General features: G+C 41.4%; 1 protein-coding gene across 4 annotated transcripts in view; it reads right to left on the bottom strand.

Annotated features, from left to right (window-relative positions):
* FNDC3A (fibronectin type III domain containing 3A) overlaps nucleotides 1-19,509 on the bottom strand; it is a 115,446-nt gene that overhangs the window by 50,497 nt on the left and 45,440 nt on the right. The window contains exon 1 of one of the 4 annotated variants that reach the window (XM_085215869.1): nucleotides 3,257-3,396. The exons of the other annotated variants lie outside the window; for them this stretch is intronic. Within the exon in view, the coding sequence (XP_085071995.1) occupies nucleotides 3,257-3,263 (7 nt within the window). The 5' untranslated portion in view covers nucleotides 3,264-3,396. Of the gene's footprint in view, nucleotides 1-3,256; nucleotides 3,397-19,509 lie in introns of those variants that run through there. 4 annotated transcript variants of the gene reach the window in all.

The raw sequence follows: 19,509 nt of genomic DNA, 5'->3' as shown, positions 1-19,509 counted from the left end.
TAGAAGGAAACAGAACATTAAAAATCATTAGAATCATTTGAGTTGGAAGGGACCCCTAAAGGCCATCTAGTCCAACTGCCCTGCAATGATCAGGGACATCCACAGCTCCATCAGGTGCTCAGAGCCCCTCCAGCCTGACCAAGGATGGGGCATCCACCATATCTCTAGGCAAATATCCTGGGAACAGTGTGCACTGCCTGACTCCACTCTTTAAAATAAGACAGCAGAACTAGAAAAGGACAAAAAGAAAAAGCAGAAAACTTTTACAGTGATTTTCCACCTGTTCATCAGGGCAGATTTAAGAGACTGGGATTATTCCATCTGATGACAGTTAAAAAGAGCGTGCAGAAGAGAAATAGTACAAGACCTATAAAAGCCACCAACTGCCTAAAATAGGAAGATGGATCATTTATAATTTCTCACGTACAAGATCCAGATTCTAAATTAGATAACCAAATACAAGATTTAAAACAGAAAAAGGAATTTCTCAGGACATGCATAGCTAAATTGCATAAGTCACAGCTTTGAGAATGTTGTGGAAATGAAAGGTTGTGTTCACAGGTTCAGAGCTATTAAACTATATAAAAGAATCCCTGTTGGTTCAGGAAGCTCAAAAGAAAGTGACTTCTGTGTGCCTGCCCCATCCTTATGCTCTGCTCTGTAGTGTTTGATACCAGCCCTGTGCCATTTGCACAGGCAACAAGAGGAACTGCATACAGATTTCTTTATTTTTCTGCATTTAAAATACACAACAGGCACAACTGATAAAGTTTAACAATTAAAGTGAAGCACAGCATAATCTAACAGGTTGTGTGGCAAGATGACAAGACTGGGATACAAACACCCTAGGCTGCAATCCAACTCTTGGCAAAGTTTCAGTAATATTTCTAAAAGGCTCTTCACGTTAATAATTGATAAACTGTGCTTACATCTGCAAATAGGAGGTACTACCCAAGTGCAAGGTGTGCTTTATCATATATGTCTGTGTTAGGAGATATGAGATGTACTGTTACATCTCATTTTACTAAGTGTGAGCTTGACAGAGAATTCAAACTAACTACGTCTGAATGCCAAGAGTGGGAAAAAGGAAGAAAAAGAATTGTATAAAATACGAGGCATGTAATCCAACTTGATCCCACATGCTGTAACAACTCTTTCACAACAGGATACAAAAGCCTTGAAATATATTACCTTAAAAGAATCACAGCTTTGTTATTGATGAAGTGTTAACCCACAATGGTGGAGGGAAGAAAATTTTTAAGAATGAGGTCTTAATAGAGTGACTGAACCGTGCAAAAAGCAAATAACTGAAGGACTACAGCGAACTTTAGATTGAGAACTGAACCGTCTTTGGGTTTTTGCTCAGGTGAAACCCAAAAATGTTTCAGTTGAAGTTTCTCCTGAGTGTGAATAGCTAAAAAAGAAGTGACAGTCACATGAAAAGCAGTGACCAAGCTGAGAAGTGCTTTGGAGTATTACCTTAAATAAATTTGAAGAGGTCAACAGAAGCAGAAACATATTTAATACGAGTTGCCATTCATCCAAATAAGTGGTTTAAATACTTTAACGAGGGCTGATTTTACACAGCTTGTATCCTGTAAGTACTTGTGGTTTTTCATAATGAATACAAGACACTGAAGCTTTCATTAACCTCACCATTTTCAACCATGAAAGTTTCAGGTACGCTGAGAACTAAGGCCACAGTAACTTTCAAAGCAAACTCACTGTGTGAAAAGATGAAAGAAGCCTAATGTGAACAGCTTGTTACTGAGTGAGCCAGTGGGTATGCCAGCGTTGGGCTTTAATTCACTGTTAAATTTAGACAATATTCTTTAGGTGTTTAAAAACAAATCAGGTTTGTTAACTATCCTTCTTTCCAAAGATCACTCATCACTGAGTGCTTTAAGCCTCTGTCCCAACAAACAAACAAAAGCAGCTTTTTCCAGTGCAGTACAAAGGTTGATCCACAGAACCGTTTCAGCATCCCCCAACTGAGCAGCCACACAAATGAAAACATAAAGACAAGTATGGACCCCACGAAATATGTAACCTTTGAATGGAGTCCAGTTAGCGGTCTGAAAACCTGCATCCCATCCTGAGCATTTTAACGACTCAAAATAAATGAAAATCTCTTTTTAATACTCAGGATGACTTTTGATATGCTTCTGAATAGATTTTGAGATGACTGTGGAATGAGATTAGTCCATATATTCAGGAAAAGAGAAAGCACAGGGAAGAAAGCTGACGAACTACATTTCTTTTAATGAATGCAGGGTCTGCAGTGAAGTTACTTGGTTTCTTGGCAGAAAGCAAGATGCACTGCAGGAGGAATCCCCATGCTTTCCAAGCAGTGTCAGAGCACTGTCAGACCAACGCTTCTGTGCACCACACAGAATGGAATTTACATCCACATCGCTGCGTGATGAATGTTGATGCGTTTACTGTTTCAAGAGGCCTCGAATCTTCTGTATACTTTCAGTTACACAAGTTCTCCCTCTGGACAAGCTGGGAGGAATTACTGTGGGAGAAGACAAGCTGCATAGCTGTGTTTGATGCTTTATTCATGAGAAATGGCTCATCAAATGCAATCAAGGTGTATTTAACCCGGTGTAACCCAAGAGACAAGATGTATCGCTGTTTATCTTCCTGAAATTTGCTACTTCGTTACTACAAAGGGTAAAACTTGCAAAAAGCCTCTCAGTGCACATCTTGCCTTCATAAAAACCAAGTAAAACTTGGAATATTTGTGGGGAAAAGAAAAAAAAAAGGAAATATAAAAACTCGCAGCAGGAGGGAGTGCCCGTCAGCCAGCAGCAGGTTGAGCTCTGACCCGGGAACTCTCCCACCCTCTTCGCGCCCGTCGAGCAGCGCCGCTTACAGCCCTGCGGAACCGCTGCGAGCGCGCAGCCCGGCCGGCTCCGCAGTCAGCGCCAAGGCCGCTCGCTGCGGATCGCTCCCGGAGCCGCCCTCCCGAAGGCCTTCACGATGCCCTTCCGGGGCAGCGCCGCCCGCACCGCCGCCGCAGCCCCGCCGCCGCAGCCCCGCCACGGCCCTCCCCGCGTCCGCGCCGCTGCCCTGCCTCAGGGCGGCCCGACCCTCCCTAGTGCCGCGCGGCCGTCCCTCCGCGGAGAGGAGCTCGGGGTCTCGCACGCTCCCCGCGCCGCTCCCAGCCGCCGCCGCGCCCCCCCGTATCAGCGCCAGCCAGCGGAAGGGCGGGCAGCACCCGGCCCCGCGCCCTGCGCAGGGCAGGCCTTACCGCTCATGTCGGGCCGGGCCGGGCCGCGCTGGCGGCTGCTCCCGGCACGGCGCGGCACGGCGCGGCACGGCGCGGCACGGCGCGGCACGGCACGGCACGACGCGGCGGGCGGGGCGGCGGGCGGGGCGCGGGTTCAGGTGCGCGCTGCCCGCTCCGCCCCGCTGGAAGGAGGCTGTGCCCAGGGGAACGCTCCCGCTCAGCTATCGCTTCTTTTTTTATGACCACCGGTTCTCGCCGCCGGTAACGAGCCGGGCGTTTAGCCGCGGCTTTTCCGTTAATCTGCATAATTAAGTCGAAAGGGATTACTTCGGCCAAATCCTTCCGTAGGATTTACCTCCGGATGAACTGGTCGGCACACGGCACGGCGAGAGGGGCGCGGAGGTCCGGCCGCGCGTTCGAAGGCTGCGGTGCCTTTGATACTAATCGGTGCGGATCCCGCGGCTCATGAGCGCTGCTATACTTAGCACGAGCGGGATGAATCACCACCGCTATTCCCAAGAGGAAATAGCATTCAGGATTTACTGCGGCACATTAGGTTAACTATGTCTCCATAACCGAACACCCACACTTTGACATCACGCGGGCGATGATATGCATCGCTGACGCAAGCGCTGACAGGATCAAACACAAAGGCCACCGCGGCAGAAACAATGGAGAGCGCGGCTGACGTCGCAGCGCCCCGACGTGCCGTGGCCGATCAATAGACCCAGATGCCACAAATAGTTGCACCACTCGCTTTTACATAACGGCCAAGGCCTCAAAGTTTTATTTTGGGCTCCCAGCGGCGCCAATTAAACGTAAAAATCCAAGAACGACAATAAACAGGAGGTCTGCATTTGCCTCCTAAGCTGTGCCTGGAAAATATGGAGAAATTGGTGCTTAATAGGTTAACGGGCACTGGAAGATGTCACGAGGATCCAGGAGGTTGACTTTCACTGGGTGTGATGTCATCAAAGCAAGCAGTAACAGAAGGAAAGCAGACACAGAACTTACCACTAGGCCTGAGCTGGGGAAGGAAAGGAAGGAACTGGAAGGACTGCCACAGGCAGGGGCGGGCAGAAGACTTCAGTTTTCAATGCTGTCAGTTGAACATATTCCTTATGCTCTAAATTCATCCTGACAAAACAATCCCTTCCCCCATCCATCTGTCTACTTTTGCCATCAAAGCTGAGGAACAGCCGCTGACAAAGCGGGAGCCGTAATTTAAATATATTAATTGACTACAGAATCTACCAGTGGGCTGGAGGCTGGAAAACATGAGGAAAAGCAAGGTAAAATGTTCATGTAGATCTGTTCAAAAACAGGAGGAAAAAAAGCATCAGTTTCATTCATACAAGCTTCGGAATAATGGATAAGAACTGAAAGCCTGGAGGCCTAACTACAGTATTTCTACAGATTCCATCCTAGTGAAATCCTGATCTTTCCCACGAAACCATACATATGTATTCAGAAGAAAAAGGACACAAAATCCCTTCTCATATGCAAACGTGCGGAGATGACAGATTTCCATAGCACTTTATCATTAATAGAGCTATCAGTTTTCGTTTATAATGGCCTCACGTACATTGAAAGGACAAAGGTAACAATGGTTTCTGTGTTCGAATAATAAATGTAGCTCCATTACAGCTACTTCTAAACAGTGACCACTGTGCTATTCTTGATTTAAAAAAAAGACTGCAAACCCACACCTTCAAACGGTGCAAACCTCATCAGGAACTTCCATATGGGAGCTTGTAGAAAGATGGTTTTAGATTTTCTAGATAATCCAACAACTTTTAAAGCTTCTTTGTGAACCAATACTGGAGCACAGCATCAACTCCATCTTGCTTTTGTTTAAAAAACAAAAACCAAACCAATAACCCACAAAACAATGAATCAAAGTTGCTAACGTGGAAACACAAAACACAGACTTTCACTGTGCAGTCAAGATTATTAAACTGCTCAGCTTGCTTTGCTGTTTTAGGTTTGGGCTAGGGGCAATTACTTAATAGCTGTGGAAGAGTTATGTCAAAAAATTACCTTCTCTCTCCCTTATAGTCTTCCAATTTAAGTATCAGGTGAACTCTAAGTCATTACATTTCAAAGGGAGTTAATTAAATGTGATATACCATTCTTAACACAAAGAAGCTTTGATGAATATGTTTTTATTCTTAGCAGTAAAAATAATCGGGACTGACTGCTTTGCATATTAGCTTAGATTCTTCTCAAGGAGAGTAATTTCCCAGCATTTATGCTGAACAATATTGATCTGCAACTTCTTCAGACTAATATTTAATATATGTGCACAATGCTTAGTCATGTTCCATTTGATTCAAAAGACTCAGGATAAACCACAAGTTAATTATCTAACAGTTGTTGTCACTAGAATTTGTGTATTTATAACCAGAAAGTATTTTTAGCCCCATAAGCACTGCAGATCAGAAAGATCCAAATGCTAAGCACTATTGCTGGTAACTGGTTGTGGCTAAGGAGTGAACAGCACAAGTGAGTCTCAGCAGCCAGCAGCTCCTGGTGTGCAGAAAGCTTCTAGAAAAGAGAACACTGATACACAGAAGAGAGATTGTGGCAGGCAAAGACATCAACTTCTTTTCTTCTCAGACTGGTAGAGCCAAAAGTTACGCTGGATAATTATTTGTAAATGTCTTTTTGGCACCATTATACTGAAGTTATTATACTAATGGGTTATTTTTTCTGTACATACCTACCTGACTACACTGACTTCAAACTAGAGGGTAAAAGTATGTCACAGTCTACTGTCTCAGAGTGGGCTCTTGGAGAAACCCCTTCTCCTCTGTGTAAATTTCTTCATATTCTCACTCTCGAGTTATGTATGTGTATATATGTGTGTATAACACTTATATATGCACACACATATCTGCACATAATGACTAAGAAAAGTAACAGCACACATGTAAATGCTGAACTGATTTTACCAAACTGTAAAGCAGGGCATTTCAAAACAAAGGAACTCCTAGGGTTAGGCTGTCTGGTGAAAAGCAGACCTAAATATTGCTCTCTGCAATGAGAAGAGGCTTCTAACTACACTGATTTGAAGAATAAAATGACAGAACACAACTGCTCTGTCCCACTGAAATTTTACTCTTGAACATAAGTAACTCTGCATTTGCTGCAATGCAAAACAAAAGGAAATGGACATCAGTCCTACAAGACCTCCTCTCTTCACAGTCTCCAATAAAAATATACACCTATTTTTTATGCCCAAATGAGAGATGCTCACTTGTCTCAGCTAACATGAAGACTCAGTAAGATTTCAGTTTCAGAAGAAAAAGTTCAGATGTAGGCTTCTGAACTATGAAGTAAATGTTGAAATAACACTTTATTACACAGTTTTGTTTCAGAGCATGAGGGAGGAAAACACTCCCTGAAGCTGACAGTTTGAAAGGAGACATTTGGTAATGCACAGTCCTTCTGTCATGGTACAAATTGTAGAGAACAAGCCTCAAGCAGACAAATTACACAATAATGGCAAATGACAAAAATGAGACATAAGACCAAGCTGAAAACATCTGATGTTACACACCTTGCACTTTTTAACATCTAAAGCAAACATTTGGCTTCAGCAAGGTGATTCACAGGCTGCCTCAGGACGCCAGCTCTGCGCTTTTGCACATTTATCAGGAAGCCAACTCATACCAAATGACACAAATCATTGAACACAGGCAGTGTGTCCTCAAGGAGATACCTGGTTCGGATCTGCTCTATTGACTCCTGTCTGATTTCACCAGAGTATATCAAGGTTACTGTTCGGAGATTCTTACTGTCAGGAAAGATGTCTTCCTATTCAGTTGGTAGGTAAGCTAAATTCTGAGCTTCTAACACCTGTCTTCTCCCAGTCTGGAAGAGTGCTATGGGCACCAGACTATGGAAAAATCTGTTTCACACACTTTGTCACCTCTGCTGAAGACTAGCCACTAGGAAAGTGAAATGCAGCACATTAAGCTCCTGCCCCTGCTATAAGACACAGTTAACTCCACTGATCAGGTTTTTAGATGGAAAATACAAAGCCAGCCTTTGAAAGGAGAAATGGAACCAAGAGTTCACCCAAGCTGTATAGGAATCCCTAGAAAGGTAGACTGCCTTCCTACAAGTTTCTCTCTGATATTCTTTTTCTTTGGGGGGGAGGAAGGGAAGAAGACATCTCCAAAAGACATGGAGAGATGCCTCAATGCGGGATGTCCCATAGCATAACAGCCTGGGGACTGCTGAAATTTGGAGCTAAATCTTCAGTGCTGGTGGGCTCTGTAGGGCAAAAATCCTCATATCTCAATTCTGGGTGAGTGCTTAAACCAATTTCCTGTTGCTGCTAAGAACTGTATTTTTGGAGAAACCTAATATAGCCTGAGTAAAACAAATAACCTGTCTTGCCTTTAGGAGAGAGAGGCAACATTCACATACTGTCTCTATATTGTCTCCTCTCAGTAGGTCTTAGATATGTGGTTTCTGCCTGTTCCCATGCAGCCTGTTTTGTACAATCACAAGATTGTAGGGAATTCTGCAGTCACAACAGAAGCAATGGATTCAGCGTGCCTGCTAGGATTAGGTTGTGATACAGTGGGTGACCTGGGCTGCACTCTAACTTCTGCAGCTAACACCTTCAGTTAAAATTAAGTTAGAATCCAAACATGACTCCTACGACTGGAGTCTAAACAGCTATTACAGGGGATACTCTGAAAAGAAGTGGAAATAAAGGTTGAATGAAAAACTACTGGTCTTGAAAATTCTTAATAACATAGCAGCCAATGTGATAATATGCTTCACCATTTAAATTAAGACTTTGGAGTCTGCTAATGATTTAAGCAAGCATTTTCTTGTTCAAAAAGCTTTGCAGAAATTTGGTTTCAAATTAATTAAACCCAAATCAGAGCACATTTTAGAAAACCCTGATGTCCTCAAGTGAAACACAGAAATATAGAATGGAACTACATATGCTACTAACAACTGTGGCTTCTTCTGCGGTGAAATGTTTCTACTATTTCATACACACCACAACACTCTCCAACTAATTCCTACTGAAAACCTTACATTTTTGTTACTGTGGGTTAGTGAACAACACAAAACATTACAGGATATCTAATGAACTTGTTGTTATCTTTTAAACTTGTTTTAGCATTTGAAATCTGTAGATCTAAAAGGTTGAGGGTTTTTTTGCGTGTCTTATGTGACAAAGAACCCTTAATTCTCCACAATGAGCTCTCCACAGATCCCTTCAGCAAGGAATTATTTTCTCCATATCCCTAGCAAGTTACCACACAGGGAAAGCATATAAGCACAAACAGTGTCTATGACAAAGGTTGTTTTTGATAAAAACCTTTCACCAAGGTTAATAAATATGTATTATCAGAAAGACAACATCTGGTAAAGCACTAAGCAAGGACCAGACACAAAGATAAGCTTATGCTGCTGCAAGTGTTCTCTTCAAACTCAATTTCTCTGTAACTAAATACTTTTTAGAAAGTAAAATACTCATTGCTTTGGTAGCCAAAGTGAACTCAGAACCAGAAGGAACTATGTAAGGAATCTGCTTACCTGTGCCAAACAAGAGGTCAGGGATGAAGCAACTAACTTAGCTCAAAAACTGTCATTCCAAATCAGACAAAAGGGAAAAAAATGTACTAAAACAGCACAGTTACTAACCATACACTTTGTATTGATCAACATACCCCACTTCTAAGGAGCTGAGACATGAAAATTGCTTAACAAATGGAAAAGTAAATGTGTCCTTTGTGTCAAAACGTTTTTATTGCTTCCCTGTTGTCTGGGTGCAGAAGATCTACCTTTTCTGTTGCTGGACCACTGGGGCTAAAGGACTGAAAAACACCTCGTGAATCAAGTCTGTTCACCTGCAATTGCTGCTTCATTCCTCTTCCCTGTTATCATACATCAGGATCCATCACAGATGGAGTGTATATAAAAGCATCAAGACCAATCTTAAAATCAGTCAGTTCTTTTATTTGTATATCTCCCACAGGGATGCTATTCTTGAGCACTGCTCCTAAGTAGCCAGGAGGTTTCTTATAATTAGATAAAATTTATTCATAGCCTTTTGACATCTATTTGGCTTTCAATCAGCTCTAGTGTTAATATTATTATTATTAGTTTTTAAATCCCTGGTGTTTACTTACCTATTCCTAACAAAACTCATTTTTACCAAAACAAGCCAACCTCTTCCAGTCCTCTTTCACAAAATAGCTTCCTGATTCTTCTGAATATCTTAATAGCTCTTTTCTGCAACAGCTGGAATCAGTTTCAATTCATCTTTTGTAAACATGAATTATCAAAGTACAGTTGATGTCTCAGCAGAATTCTATAAAATGCAACTAAACATCCCAAGCTGTACAACTAATTACTGTCTGATGCATTTTATGATCACAGTAACCTTTACGGATACATTACACTGGAGATAATACTTACAAGATAAGTGAAATAGCTTGCCTGTTTCCTCCTCCTCCTTATCAAGTTTCAAACAATGAGATCCCCATTTATAATTTATTAATCTTATGCATGACCTTGTATGACATATAGCTGCCTTTCATCCATTTTAGGGGTACTGTTCAAACATCACTTCTTTAATACATGTTCTTCTTGCTCTTTCACCATTTCTGGTACATAGACTTCCTAAGCCACTGTAGTTGCCTGGATTGCCATCTTAGCTGAAAGGTATTTCTGGAATACCTTGATAACTGAAAGAAACCTGAGCCAATTAGTTACTGTGTGGTTAGAAATGAATATATTCACATTCCAGGCTATCTATGCATCATACTTCAGCATTCAATTCTTTCCTATTTTCTCCTCAATTTAGAACCTTTAAAAAAGCTAAATACTAGATAAGTAAGATTATATTGAATCTGCTGAAGCTCTTCACAGACACAATTAGAAACATTCTGTACTATGCTTTGAATTTTGTAGTATGGAAACAGGAAACACGCAAGTATATGATCTCAAGATTCCACTGCATACCTTTCATTCTTTACACTTGTATTTTCTAATTCTTCTATTTACTTCCTTCTAGTCCTTTTATTTACTTCCTTCTAGTCCTTTTATTTACTTCCTCGTGGCCTTCATATACTCAAAAGCTATATTCTACGCAGGTACAGCCTTACCTCACTGACATTCAACCTCTTTTTCCATGTGACATTTTCCCAGGCACTTCACATCTTCATCTAGCTCTGTGAAGTTGCACAGAAATGTTTACCTGCCAATCTACTACTTGTCCAGATACATCACCACCACCCAACAGGAAGATTCATAAACCTACACTTAGGTACTTTAGAAAAAAAACCAAAAAATAAAAAAATCCAACACCCTTCTACTTAACTGCTGTCACCAAGATGAAAGTAGATTCTTTCCCATCATAAATAATGGATCAGTTTTTTTCAGATGAGAGGATGAGGCTCAGTAACTGAAAAACAATGACAGCACACTGAAACTCTTGGAACATAATGCATACTTAGCGGGCTATTATGAGCAAATCAGTGCTCTGGATGGTATTTTTAAGACCTGTCAGAAGATGAACCAGGGAAAAAACCAGGTAAAGCTGTGTGGGTATACGAGTAAGATTCCTGATCTAGCATGCGTCATATACTCCGCTCAAAAAGCATGCAAGAAAACTTGAGAGTATATACAGCTGTATTCCAAGGGACCTTTTCCTCATTTTTAACGCAATATTTTTATTGTGTAAGAATTAGAAGGGTGTACTAAGCATAAAAACACACCTTTAACAAATATATGAGTGGAAAGGCTACATAATGTCACACTTTCAACTAGCACAGAAAAGTGCTGTTCTAACTCATGTTGGCTAGAAGTCCAGAATAAAAAGCAATCAAGCCAACAATCAATCTCAAAACCTCAGTGCTTGCAGGTGCTGTTGTATCTATTTGCAGTGTAAATGTGGGAGTGGAAGCTAATCTCACACTACAGTCCTCTGCAGCTTTGTTCACTTTTAACAGGTGGTGAATCAGATGGCTTCTCAAATTTAACTATCTGCTTAACAATAGATGAGATTAAACTTATTTTATTCTACAAAGCAGTTCTGTGTCTGATCACAGAACAGTAAATAAAATAGAAAGAAAAAAATCAGAATAAATGCAAAGTTAAGTATTTTTATTATTTTCTGAATGTACCAGCAACTTAGGAGTTTTACTGAGATGTCTCTTGACCGTAAGATCCAGCTCTTATTGGGTGTGCAGCCTTTCAGAGCAAACCTTCTTTAAAGCTAAAATGGCTGAGGCTGTAACACAGCACTTCACTTTAAGACAGTCTGTTGAAAGACAGCATTTAAGACAAGTTTTTGGAAAGTAAAGAAAAAGAGAACAGCTGACAAATCTCTGCAGAAGCATCGGATTTTTCTTCCCTCTCTGATATCACCAACTTTTGTTCTGATTCTTGGAAGAGAGGAGTATCAGTAAGGTACAGCTCCTTGATCCCACAGTTCTTCCCCTAGTTTTGGAATTTCTCTCAGCCAAAAGCCCTGCTGTGGTCTTTATTCACCATAGTCCTACTTCAAGTGACCATGATCTTCTATGTCTGTTGCAATATGTTGTTTTATTCACAGTAACTTACTCATATCTTACTGAAAATATGATTCTGTATTACTCCTAAGAATTATCCATGAAGTAAGAATAGCAACTTCTCATTCTTCCTACTTCCCATAACTTTCTACTTTAAAAAAAGGAGGTGGGGAACAGGTGAAAAATGACTTTGAAGTCATTTCAACTGAGATGTAACATCATTTTTCAATCTGCTAAGTATCAGACCAGAGTAACTAGAAGTTTTACAAAGTCCACAAGAAATTTCAAAATGAGGTTTTCTATCACTGAAGAAAGTTAAGAGAGGTGGAAAACCACCTTTTCTCAACAAAATACCGAGTTGTAAAGAAAGCTCTTTCTTCAGTTGCTTTGGGAGGCACATTCATCCCACCTATGAATACCAGTCAAAATGATCCAAGGGAAACAATATACATACTATGAGGATAGTCCACATGTCCAGCATCAAAGGGAAAGAATGAGTGAAGCAGCTGGAGAAAAGGCTACCAGAAAAAAAACAAATTGATAACAGGCACAAAAGATAAAACCATATGCTCACAGAATAGCTGGTTAAGAAAGGAAGGAGTGTTAGTCAGCTTTCTAGTAGCTCTAACATCCATTAACTTGAGACACTTCTCGAAGTTACGGGGTGCCTTACGGCCACTTGAGAAAATCTGAGGCTGTTTTGGTGATGCCCTTGAGCACCTGCTCCAGAAAACTGAATTTTTTTGGAAGTTTGTTGCAGCTGAGAAAGGCCTTCTCTTAGGCATAAAAAGAACAGCAATACTTTGGATAGTTGCATGTGCCACCAGTGAATTTGGCCTTTCAAACTTTATGTGAAGCTGCATGTAATTACGCTGTTTCTTAATGGCTTTAAGTGGCTGAACATACACACTTGTAATTGCTCTTTAATTCACATTAAACAGTAGCTATTTATATCTGTGCACAGCTAGCCTATATGTTTGTAATGGCCTTGTTATCTTCCTTCTCCTCATTTGGATAACAAACTGCTTTAGATGTAAAACAGATTGCTACATGAATGTCTGCAAAAGGAAGAAAGGGAGGTTATATCACCACGGATTTAATGAAGTTCAAAAGCGTCAAGATCATGTAAGCCACGCAAACTGACAAACCCTCAGTCATCTAACAGTCAAAAAAGACTACAACTATAATCGCCTGCTATTAATAACACACACACAGCCATATCTTTCAGGCCATGTGCTGCTGATTCATCCATTAGGAGAAAAAAAAAAATCAAAAGTAAGAGCAGGAGCCTGCTCAGTCTAGAGGGAATGTAATGGCTGTGAGAGCTGCTCCAGAGCCATGGAGATGTTGGTTTCCTACCACTGTTCACAGCTACCATGTGCCCAACAGTGGTCCAGGAAATAAGGCAGCCAAGACTACTTTCTGGAATACAAATAGAACAACAGTAAATAAAAATTAATTAAAAGTTATTTTCTATTTAACTTTAAGACTTTGATAGCAGTATGAACACTTTCACAGCTGCAGCTATACTTCAAGAATGCAGCAGAACAGCCTGAATCTCAAAGGGTAGAGCTATAAAGAAACATCCTGGAGTTTCATCTAACAATCTGTAGCATTTCCAACAGATGACACACCAGCCTGTATTTCTACTCTATGTATTGTTAAAGAAGATCTAAAAAAAACAGTGCACAAAGTTCTAGTCTTTTAATCTTCATGAAAAGTTTAAAAGTCAACTTAAATATATTGTTTCTGAGTTTTTATAAAATAAAGCACAATTTGTTTTTAAAGAATTAGTCAAATAAGGAAACGGATGAACTTCTTTCTGTTTTCTTTTTGATGGGACTAGCTGATTCACTAGATGGCTATACTGCCATCCAAAGGAACCCTGACAGGCTGGGGAGGTGGGCTGGCAAGAATATCATGATGTTCAGCAAGGAGAAGTGCAGAATCCTGCGCCTTGGGAAGAACTGCCCCAGGCACCAGGACGTGCTGGGGGACCCAGCTGGAAAGCAGCTCTGCAGAAAAGGATGTGAGGTCCTGGTGGGGCACCAAGTTCAACACGAGCCAGTAATGTCGTCTTGCCACTAAGAAGGAAAATCATGTCCTGGAACATATTAGGCAAAGTACTGCCCACACATAGAGGAAAGTGATCCTTTCCTTCTATTGGTGAGGCCACATCTGAAGTTCTGGGTCCAGTTCTGGGCCCCCCACAATAAGAGAAATGTGGACACGTAGAGAAAGTCCAAAAGAGGGCCACAAAGATGATGAAGGGTCTGCAGTACCTCGTCTTTGAGGAGAGGCTGAGAGAACTGGGGCTGGAGGAGAGCTGGAGAAGAGGAGGCTCAGGGAAATCTCATTGTTCACAAATGCCCTGAGAGGGCATCAAGCTCCTGTCAGTGGTGTGAAGTGCAAGGACACGGGTGCAAACTGGAGCATGGGAGGTTCCCTCCGAACAGCAGAACACTGGCACAGGCTGCCCAGAGGCTGTGAGATCTCCCAGAGCCACCTGAATGTGGCCCTGGACACTCTGCTCTGGATGTCCCTGCTGGTGCAGATGAACTCAGGGGGCCTTGCCATTCTCAGCCCTTATGAAATTCTCCGATTTAATAAAACAGAAACATTAACAATTCTCACAAAACTTTATGATTTTGATCAACCAGATTTCATCTCATTAAGATATAGAAAATGTTATCAGCATAAGTTATTCTAAATATTAGAATTTAAATTGAAAATCCTAAGTAAAATGTTCTTTCAAACTCCTTTACCTGCATCTCTGATCTCTGATTCAGTTCAAACAGCTAATCAATTTTCTACTTATGTCAGAATCCAAGAAGAGACCCAACATCAATTTTCCCCTCCTTTTGTTTCATAACACAAGAAATACAAGGCTACTTATTTCCCATAAGCAGCAGAGTAAGGGATCAGATACACTGATTGCAGTGCCATGGGACTTAATATTTTCAGACACAGACCTGTCAGGCTTAACACTATGCATAGGAGTCATCCAAATGATTCCAGACTTACACTGCCCCAGTAGCACATGAACTTCAAAAGTATGAGTTAATGATTTACAGGGCAAGACATTACTGACTGCAGTCATGGGAGTCAACTCCAGGTACATTTCCTAGTTGCAGCTATTGGCCATAACTGCATTCCCAACATGCAAGTCCAAACATTGGCATCTTCCTTTTAAGATGTGAGACATTAGGTGCTCATGGAAATGGATGAGTTCTGAAGAGCTCAAAGGCAAAACTTGAGGCAACTGTGGGTACCACTTCAAAGGAATGGTCTCCAATGACATTTTCATGGCATAGGCTGACTTGTTTCCTTTTATAATAGCCTGGCTTCAGCTCCAGAATGGAGACATCTCATTTAAGTACCTAAAATTGTACGCCTGCATGCAAGTTAGGACTTCAAATTCCAATTACGGTATGTGGGGATCTAGTCAGTACAGATAGTGGAGCCTGGAGAGCTATTCAGTTCAAACTGATGTCAGCTGAAAAGCACTGACTACACTGTAGCTAGTGACTAAACCTTCACTGCTTATAAAGGGAGCTCAGATCCAAGGCCACATATAGAATCACACATTTTAGGCACCTAAAATTAGATGTCTTGAGCATGCAGCTAAAGCACTGATATTTCATATAAATGTCTCCAGAAGCTTCCTACAGACAGGTTGGGTATACAGGGCACTGAAAAGAGGGAATAAAGGAGGGAACTAAAGAAGATACAAGGAAAGATTAACTGATCAGAATACATTAGAAAATGGGACATGAAATGGAGAAACTGAGTATCTTGCAAGGAATATAAACAATCATAACCTCATCCATTTCAAAATGTGTGAAATAAATCAATGTAGAATAATATTTAATAGAAGGATGAGAAAGTAACAAGAAAGCATTATAAATGCAGTTTATTTATTATAAAATAAAGATATTAGATCTATTTAACAACATTTCAAATAGAAATCAGAGATAGAAAAATTAAGTTTTCCCTAAAATACTCTAAAACAAACGTAAGTAAAGATCTGAATTTCTCCTTCTAATCTGTTTCTAAATTTGCAACTGCAGAAGGTGTTAAGAGAAGTCTGATCTGCTTTTAATCAAGCTTTGGTCAAGTTCAGTTTATCCAGGGAATGGCATACTTTAGAACTTAGTAGAAAAGCAGCATGATCAAGTCAGCTTTTCCAGCAATAGCTCCTTGGGGTATCACTGATTGCCTCTTTAAGAGCTGAGGGAGACTGAGGCCACCACCTTCCCTTCAGTTATCAGACTTAACCAAGGTGAAGGTCAGGCAGTTCCCACAGAAGGGAGTGTGCTCTCTATAGAGGTTAGTTCTTATGGCTGCTCTTAGAGCAGAAAGAGTTAGTGCAAACAGACTTTCAGATTGCTACAGCTTATTCTAGTTGGGAAAATGACTTTGTTTTGTGTTTCCTTGCCAGCTTCATTAATAAAGAGAGATGGTTCTCTCTCAGCATCGCCCTATCGCAAAAAAAGACCACAGAATCAAGCAGGCTAATCTGTGTTAGTTTTAATTCAGAATAGTACTAGTAAAAGAGAAGCTGCTGAAGTAGGGTTTAAGGCAGATTTTCCATGCCAATGACATTTGAAATTAAGGAGTATATTTGTCCTATATGACAAAGCCACTGTATGAGCATCAAGACAAATTCACCTTTTTTTTCTTTATTTATCAGAAGGGGCTTTCCTATGTCTCACCCAACCTCTATGCTAATTTACCTATACAAAATCTGTAAAGGCATTCATGCACTCAGTTCATTACTCTAAGCTATAAAAAAGCCAGCTCTCTGTTTACACTTACTTTGGAACACAAGAAGGGCAGCTCCTTACTTACCATGGCATGAGATATTTCCAAAGGAAAAGGAACTAGGAGCTATAACCACGTTTCATGGTCACTCTCATAGAATGGCTTAGGTTAGAAGGGACCTCAAGGATTATCAAGCTCCAACTCCCTGCCACAGGCAGGGCCACCAACCTCCATCTCTGGAGGCTGCCCAGGGCCCCAACAAGCCCGGCCTTGAACACCTCAAAGGAGGGGGCATCCATAACCTCTCTGGGCAGCCTGTTCCAGCACCTCACCAGTATCTTTAACATTTTGTAACAAAAGAGGTCAAGCCTCCTCTGCAGTTATAATCCTGCATGGCTGACTGATATGAACACTGTTACATTTAGTTTGACTGCAGGTATCAGAAAATGCAAACATTCATATACATTTTAGAAATTGCTTCATGTTTTAAGCCATTTCCAAACTGAGCTACTTTAAATTTAAGCTACTACGAGACTCAGCTTTGATAATCCTCAACAAAGAGTTAGGTGGGCTTTAAGTCATTGCTGCTTGCTGTGCAGCAGTGTACTTTCAGCTGACTTGTTTTAGCTTTCTTTATAAAGTCCTCTACATACTTGTGACAGAGATCCTAAAATTAACACGTATAAGAGGATGTTAATGTATCTAGTTTCAGCCTTGCATATCATGTTTCGTCTTCTACGCAATACTCACATAGAAGTAATGGACAGGAATCAAATGAAATGCTTTGCCACTTAAGGTTTGTTTTGCTTAAAGGAACTGATGTATAAAGCCTTACATTCACAGCTTTCAGAAGGCTAAAATGTTGAAAAGCAGTAGAGCATCTTTGAAGAGGAAAAGGACAGCAAGTAAAGTTACCTGCATCATCATGTAATGTCTCAATATTCAGAAATCAGGATTAGGAAAATGGAAACTGATGAAAAATGTCTGACTTGGGCTACAGAAAGAAAATATCACCCAAAGAAGCTTCTCTGGGTGGTTCAGTAACTGTTCTTAACGGAAGCAGGAAAAAAGGGCACTGAAACCAAGAAATACATATATAGGTTTACTTGTACAAATTCATTACCCAGTCTCACAAGCTGTCTAACACAGTAGAGACACTCAAGAAGAGAATTCTTGTTCATAGTGTTTATTATTTTTGCTAGTTTATTCAATAATACAGACATATGCATTTAAGTATCGTGCTATCTCTAAACTTTGCCCACTGCTAAAGCTGACTCCGAGGAATTTAACAACCAAGAAGCATTAGTTATAGAGGTGATGTCACCCTTAAAGCTACCATATGGGATTACAACTGCAGTGGCAGGCATCCTGATGCACTCTAAGAACACCAAGGAAAGGCACCATGTACTTCCTGCAACCCACAAAGTGGGTTTGGTAATAAGCTCTGATCTCCTTGTGAAAGCAGCATCTTCCAGTGACCATCAGCAACCACAAAAAGCCTTTCTGGAGAATTTGTGAGAACTTGTTGAGCTGGTCAGAAATTCTGCATATCTGTGTTTAACCACCTCAAATAATAACTTACTCTTAAATAAAACTCAACATCAAGGCACTGTGTGCTATAAAGAACAAAATGAATTGAGTTTTTATGGTGGCTTTGTTGGTGTTGTCGGAATACACCTGGGCAAGAGTTACATTTATTTTAAGATGTCCAGCATGGTTGCCTTAATGCTATCTGAAAACAACCAAAACCACATGGCAACTAACAGCTTTATTCAAATACTATTCTGGATAATGGGCAGGCCTGCTCTGCTTTTCCAAAACTTAAATTCATCTTAGAATGAAATAAAGTTTGTATTTCACTACTGTAGTCTCAGAGTCGATATGATTTTTTTTTCCTCTTGACTGACTTCAAAATACTTCTAAGAAATATTTGATTTTTTACTTCCCTCCCCTCCCCCCCCAAAAAAAGTTGCTTAACTTTTATCCTTTTATTGGTGGAGGTCATTGCCGAACCGCTCTCCATCATTTCTGAGAGGTCTTGGATAACAGGGGAGGTCCCTGAAGACTGGAGGATAGCCAACGTCACTCCGGTCTTCAAAAAGGGCAAGAAGGAAGATCCGGGTAATTATAGGCCTGTCAGCCTCACCTCTGTCCCTGGAAAGGTGATGGAACAGCTTGTGCTGGATACCATCTCCAGACAACTGGGAGAAAAGGAGGTTATCAGGAGTAGTCAGCATGGGTTCACCAAGGGAGGTCGTGCTCGACCAACCTGGTGGCCTTCTATGATGCTGTCACATGCTGGGTGGATGGGGGAAGAGCGGTAGATGTAGTCTACCTTGATTTTAGAAAGGCATTTGATACTGTCTCCCACGACATCCTTATAACAAAGCTGAGGAAGTGTGGGATAGATGAGTGGACAGTGAGGTGGGTTGAGAACTGGCTGACTGGCAGAGCACAGAGGGTCGTCGTTGGTGGAGCAGAGTCTGGTTGGAGTCCTGTAACTGGCAGTGTTCCTCAGGGGTCGGTGCTGGGTCCGGTCTTGTTCAACATCTTCATCAATGACCTTGATGAGGGGATAGTGGCCACCCTCAGCAAGTTTGCTGATGATACGAAGTTGGGAGGATTGGCTGACACGCCTGAAGGCTGTGCTGCCATTCAGCGAGACCTGGACAGGCTGGAGAGCTGGGCAGTAAGAAATCGGATGAGGTTCAACAAAAGCAAGTGTACGGTCTTACACCTAGGGAGGAATAATTGCATGCACCAATACAGGCTGGGGGATGAGCTGCTGGAGAGGAGCTCTGCAGAGAGGGACCTGGGCGTCCTGGTGGACGACAGGTTGGCCATGAGCCAGCAGTGTGCCCTCGTGGCCAAAAAGGCCAATGGCATTCTGGGTGCATTAAAAAGAGCATGTCCAGCAGGTGGAGGGAGGTGATCCTCCCCCCCTACTCTGCCCTGGTAAGG

Source organism: Meleagris gallopavo, chromosome 1, assembly GCF_905368555.1.
Source record: "Meleagris gallopavo chromosome 1, MGAL_WU_HG_1.1, whole genome shotgun sequence".
Taxonomy (NCBI): Eukaryota; Metazoa; Chordata; class Aves; order Galliformes; family Phasianidae; genus Meleagris; species Meleagris gallopavo.
This window is presented reverse-complemented; position numbering and strand designations above follow the sequence as displayed.